Source organism: Maylandia zebra, linkage group LG20 (assembly GCF_041146795.1).
Source record: "Maylandia zebra isolate NMK-2024a linkage group LG20, Mzebra_GT3a, whole genome shotgun sequence".
In the NCBI taxonomy this organism is placed as follows: Eukaryota; Metazoa; Chordata; class Actinopteri; order Cichliformes; family Cichlidae; genus Maylandia; species Maylandia zebra.
This window is the reverse complement of record NC_135186.1, coordinates 28544975-28551436: the sequence shown is the minus strand read 5'-3', so window position 1 is coordinate 28551436 and position 6462 is coordinate 28544975. Positions and strand designations below refer to the sequence as shown.

General features: G+C 41.8%; 1 protein-coding gene across 2 annotated transcripts in view; it reads right to left on the bottom strand.

The window, feature by feature from the left end:
* Positions 1-1771: 1771 nt before the first annotated feature.
* Positions 1772-6462, bottom strand: part of LOC101469448 (PDZ domain-containing protein 4) — a 28807-nt gene continuing 24116 nt past the window's right edge. For both annotated transcript variants that reach the window (XM_004546364.4, XM_004546365.4), the window contains one exon: positions 1772-5095. In XM_004546364.4, the coding sequence (XP_004546421.1) occupies positions 3065-5095 (2031 nt within the window). In that variant the 3' untranslated portion in view covers positions 1772-3064. The remainder of the gene's footprint in view (positions 5096-6462) is intronic.

Sequence of the window (6462 nt, the reverse complement as noted above, 5' to 3'; positions counted from 1 at the left end):
GTGTTTTTGTGCTGGTTCAGAAATGTCTGCGAATGAACAAATTATTAGGAGATTGAACCCAGCAGTCATGGGAAGAGAGGCAGGTAACAGAGGAGAAAGACAGATGCTCACATGCACATCTATTGCTAATTAACCATTAACACTAACTGGAGTATCTGGAGAGAGCCTGTGCAGATCTGGGTAGACCATGCAAGTGCCCCGTTTTCAGAAAGGACCCAGGTGGCTGGATTTGAACCTAGAATCTTCTTGCTGTGTGGCAGAGCTGACTACTGCACCACAGTCAGTATATAACACTGACTATTTCTAACTTTCCTTTTGTGAAAACCAATTTGAGTCGAAGACCTTCAGAATGAGCGATGGCTCTGATGGTTTTTCCACTCATACTGTGTTACAGCAGCAGGATAAAGAATAAAAATAGTACATATGCAGTACTGCCACCACTGCATAGTGAGTGCATTATAGTATGAGAAATTTAATATTCAAATTGAAACTTTTCTTTGAAGTGGATCTTCATTGTTATTGCCATTACTAATTGGATCTCTCACCCTCAACCAATTGCAGCAGATGGCAGCCCGTCCCCTCCCCTGGTCCTGTCTGATGTTTCTTACTCTTCAAAGTGAGTTTATTCATCCCACTATCACCAGGTGCTTGCTCATGGGAGGTTATGTGACGGGGTTTTTCTAATTCAGCAACAACAGTTTCCTCAAGCCACTTTATGTAAATGCCATAGAATCATCATGTAATATCATTAACCAAAGCACAAACTTGTTTGGTTGAACTGAATGTTATTGAATGTCTTCATATCATATTTGCTCCATATAAGTCTTGTTTCTTCCATAAGAAACAAAGCAAAAATCAAACCTTTAATGGCACCAAATAATTTTGAAATCTCACTCCTCTTCGTGCGTCCCTTTATTGGCTTCCAGTGAAATTTTGAATGCATTTTCAAATGTTATAAATTAACCTCCTAGGACCTGGCATCCACATATGTGGACATCACATTTTGCATTAATAAGACCAAAATACTCAATTTTGCTCTACAAGGGCCTGATATCCACTTACGAGGACATTATACTGTTACTGTTCTATCGAAATTTTAAACAAATATCCTCATATGTGGCTGAGTTTTCTTACAAACAAAAATTGTGTAGAAAACAAAAAAATCTATCGATCATCCGAATCAGCCCAAATATCAAAGGGAAATTAAAAATGCATGCCGTGGAAGACTTCGGGTCTTAGGAGGCTAAATATAAAACTCTACTTGGCCACACTCCTGTGTGTAGCAGAGCAACTGAGACCTTATTATAGCTTATTCCTTCTCTCCGATCATCTGGTCCGGGTCTATTAACCATGCTTTTCAGGCTTTGTCACCTGAACTTTGGAGCAGGCTTCCTCACTTCATCATTAGTTCATTTAAACAACTGCTAAATACAAATTTTTATAGGTTAGCATGTCATTATTCATTTACCCTTTATTTTTGCCTATAGTTCAAACATGTGAACTACATACTGCCATATATGTGTGGAAGGGTCCATACTTGAGATGAGTAATATAAGAAAAGGGTCCAGTTTTGAACTACTGAATTAAAACATGAACAGTATGCTGACTATGCTAAAACACATGAGAAAGTTTCGCCTTAATGCTCTAGTTCCATTAACACAATGCTTTGTATTATTATTATTATTATCATTATATTCATTTTAATTTATTTATTGGATGAAAGGTTGTTTAGATGAGGATAAGGATGGACAGACTTCTCAAATGATTAGTAAGATGATCACAGCATTTATTTAGAAAAGCTTTCACTGTAAAATGACAGACACTGGATTTCACAATATTGAACAGACGAGTACACCATGTTTTCTTTTTTCTATGCTAGGATTTTGAGCAAAGTCATAGAAAGACACATCCACAATTACATTATGTTAAAGGCCTTCAATTTTAAAGAACATGAAAAAAAGAACATTTCTGTCTTAATATCAAACATGCATATAAGCCAGATGAAAAATTAGCTTTAGTTTACATAAGTTAGGAAATTAGTCGTCCCATCCTTGGCTATGATTGCAATTCAAGTAGACCAAATTAACAGGAATTTTTTTCAACTTTATTTTGCATTGCAATAGCCTTGATCACAGTCAGCATTAAGATAAACTATACTGCATACTAACCAAAATGTATTGGTCTAGTTTTGCATGAAACGCTATCAAATGATTAATGTGCTTGTATGATACAGTGTTTCTTTTTGGAAAAACGGTAATTAGGCTGCTTTGTGCATCACCGTTTATTTTTTTCCTCTAGATTTTTTTTTTTTTTTTTTGTATCATTGAAAAATGTGCTATATACAGTCAAGTCTGCCCGAAAGGAAGGCACCGCTCAGCTCCTCATGACCAAGAAGCATCTGTGATCAGCTGAAGATGTTGGCTTTCTTATGACAAAAACAAAGAGGCATTTGTACATGAACACTTCAAGAATGTAGGAAATTGTAACGACATAAACTGGCACAAAATGTTCTTTTGAAGGTGTGCTTAATGAGAAGTCCTCTGTGGACACTAAATGTTCAGTTTTATGGCACAGAAGTGACTTTAACTCATCTTATTTCACAGCTGCATGGCTCTTGGCTTCACTTTTGATTTTTCTGCATTCTTTCGATCATAAAATAGTTTCTAGTTGTTAAACAGCAGGTGGTTCAATCCCTGACAGCAGACATCGTTTTGTTTACTTAATTCTGTGTCTTTTAGGTCTATAGGTCTGCTACAGTGTATTTAAAATGCATTGCATTTGTGGTCTTCGAGTTCATTTCTTCAATGAATGATCATTTCGACAACATTTTTACTGCGTGTTTTTCTAGACACAGAACGTGACAGTTTTCCTTTTGGATTTTGAACTCAGGTGTAAGGTTTTGTAATCATTACAGTCATTTACCATCATGAATTTGTGTTGCTGCATCTCTGCAGATTAACATTTGTGCCATGGTTTACTGAAGCTGCTCATCCTGAAAGTAAAACACTTTGGCACTTTCTTATATTCCTAACTCTCTGCCCTCACTCTCTGATCATTTCTTTCCTCAGACTGTGGTGACAGACAGCAGGGGGTTATAGACTTTCTTCCCATCCGCAGACCTGGTTCCATGAGCCAGTAGCTCCTGTATAGTGATCCAATTGTCCAGGATTTTGCGACTCCGCTTCTTCATGCTCCTGCGGTGACACAACTCCAGGATTGAAGTTGGTTCTTGCTGTTGTTCGGTTCCCTGCTGTCCTCCTCCGCTGCTTCCCTGCTCCCTCTCACGCTCTCTCAGACAGTCGAGGCGGCTCTGCATCATGAACTCTCTGCGCCGCCGCTGCTCTCGGGCCTTCAGCAGCTGCTGCTTGCGTTCCTCTTTGCTCCAATAACGTCCCATTTTCATTTCGCTTACAGCGTCGTCGTCTGTTGTCATGCCGCTGCGCTCTTCTCTGATCTTCATGGCGCGTGCCTTCAGGAGGCGATCCCTCACAGGCCGCTTGGCCACGTAGCGCGTGCCATCGCTGCGAATCTTCACCTTCCACTCCATTCGAGGGGAGGCAGGCAGCAGTGGAGGAGACAGGGGTAAGGATGCAGCACCTGGGGCCTGGGTAACATCTTTGCATGTGCTACCCAGGCTCATTGGGCTTGCATCACCTCCATTATCTATGATGCCCTCTTTGGGACCATTTCTTAGTCCACCCAGCTGCTCAGAGGTGGAGGGGGACCTCAGCTGCATGCAGCTCAGGTAGCGTTGAGGCGGCTGTGTTTCAGTCTGACGGCGAGACAAATAAGGGCTGTTTTCTGCACTGCGTCCACCACCCCTGTCAGCCATTCCGTTAGCTTTGGGATTACGTCTCACTCCTCCATCTGAGCCCCTCCTGGTTCCCCCATCTCTGGACAGGGACCTAACCTTTGCACCAGGGCTGGAAGTCTTTGCTTCAGCCCCTCGCCTGTGAGCGTGGGGAGAATAGGGTTGGTTTAAGTTTTCTTGTATTCCGTCCCCTCTGGTTCCTCTCTCTCTCTGCCGAGTGGACGCTGGAGTCTGCATACCTGCTGAGTGAAGACACTCTCCTCCCTCCAGACTCTGTGTGGAATGTGAAGGGTACTGTTCATTGGCAAGAGGGGTACTCCTGCAACTTTCCCCTCCAGTGTTGTAGGCACTCGTGCTATCTTTGTCTGAGCGCTCCCTCTCGGGAAGCTCGTTGATATCTGAAAGAGCATGGTGACAGGATTCCTCGCTGACCAAAGTACCATTAATGTCCAAGCGTCCAGCTCCTGCTCCAGCCCCTACACTTGCCCCATTCTTTTCCTCTAGAGGCCAAGCCTTCAGGCATCGCTCCCTCAGCTGCTGCATTTTCTGTGCCCTCAGGATGTTGCGACACTTGAATTCCAAGTGGCGCAGTTCCTCTTCTAGGAGAGCCATCTCATGCTGTGTCAGACTTTCATTCCTGTTCACATCCAGTGAGACACCCCCTTCCTCTTGTGCTGGCCCCTGACCTCCCAGTAACGTTAGAGCATTACTGTTCTTTTCATAGTAACACTTGATTTCCAGCAGCTCTTTGTACCTCTCACACTCCTCCTCAGTCAGCCCAGGCATCATCATCCTCACAGGATCTGCCTTGTAGGGCCTTTCCAAACGTTCCCCCTGTTCCAAGCCGCCTCCATTAACAGATTCCAGACCTAAAAGGGAGTCCGTGCTAAACTGGAGGTCCTGGGAATGCAGCAAGGGTGGAGTTTCCCCTCGGCTGGAGAAAAATTTGCGCATGCTGCCTGGTGTGTTGGTTGCATTCGTATTGGAGGCACTAGTGTGGTCGTCTCCCAGAAGGTCATGCTCTGAAGACTCCTCATAGCGTGTGCTTTCATCTGTACGACCCACCCCACTGTCTAGCTCCTGGCTATTGCTCAGCACTGTCTGAAGCAAACTGGGGGAATCCCTGTTCAGTGAATGACTGTGGCTGGGTAGAACACCTGCAAAACCTCCAGGTCCTGCACCCAGAACAGAAGGGCTGTTCTTCACACTATGACAGCTGGCCAGGTGGACAGCATTGTCTAATGGCTCCAGCTCCAGCTCATCTGGATCCAGCTGGTTGTCATTCTAACAGGTAAAAGGTGTATCCAGCACCAGTTGATGATGGCAGTTGTTCGTTGTTGAAGAGACAAAAAACACAGGAAAATTATTCATTTGGAAGTTGGTCAAATCAAAGAATGGGTATCGTAAAAGTCAATGGTAAGTTTTTACATACAATATGAAATTCAGCAGGTATACGGTCATAATATGTTCATATTTCTTGATGGCAGTTAAAATCTGGGCAATGCCGTTCTGAATCACCTGGTGACTCGGTGACATGAGATCTGACTAAAGAGTATTCCACTAATCAAGTCAGGAAAAAAATGCAGCCTTGTGGAAATCATTAATGGACAAAAATGATATAATGACTGTATAATGGTTTTTACTTGAGCATCAACACAGACCTGTCAAAAATCCCTCCCAGGTTACAAGTAGACAGCTTTACATTTTTGAGACAGAACTGTGGAAATGTTTAGATCAATCACTAATAAATCAAATGTATCATTATTTAACTTCAGAGGGTTTTGAGACAAGCCAGCATTTAACGTTTAATATTAACTATGTCAACTGTATAGTTGAGGTGGGTGATGGTATGGTTATGAACGATCTGACTAAGACAAAGCATGTGTAAAGGAAAGGAATGTCACAATTAAAATGGCATCGATGTAATACAGTAAAAAACAAAGAAAGAAACCCGACTCATGTCTACAAAAGAAAAATAATTTCCGTTTCGGCTGAGACATGTTTTCAGTATTTAAATAACCCAAAAGTCTGATAATAACAGTCTGATCAATGATTTAAGTTTAAATACTGGCCTAAATAAAGCTTACATAACGTCCTGACCAGTTTAGTTTCAGTCCCTTGATCTTAGAAAGAATAACCTTTTGAGAATAGCAAGGGTGTCGATTTGTGTGTATTTTACACAGACAGTGTAAGGTGAGTTTAAAGCAGCTTAACAACATCAAAGGTAGTAGACTGTGAAGGAGGCAGTTGCTTATTTATACGGGTAACAGACACAGGAAAACAAGATCCGTGACTCCAGTTCAGACTTACTCTCCTTTTAATCTGGCCTCCAACCAAAGGTGTACTTCAGCGGCTAAACTTTACTGCCTTTATGAACTTGCTGTTGAATTATTAGCCTTAAAATAGTGTTTTAGAGTTGAAAATACATGAAAAAAAAAAAGAACCTTGAAAATTTGTGGAATTTTTGTGGAAATTTGGACCAATTTTTATCTTAGCAGTACTGATAAAAGCAGCTTTAATTTCGACTACAGTGGATGTCTGAACTGAGTCCTTTTGTGTCACTAGATGGAGCCAGTGGTCTGTAAGATTTTTACACTCAAAAATACATTTGATTTCCATTTACCAATATGTCTCTACAGAAAACAACAAAC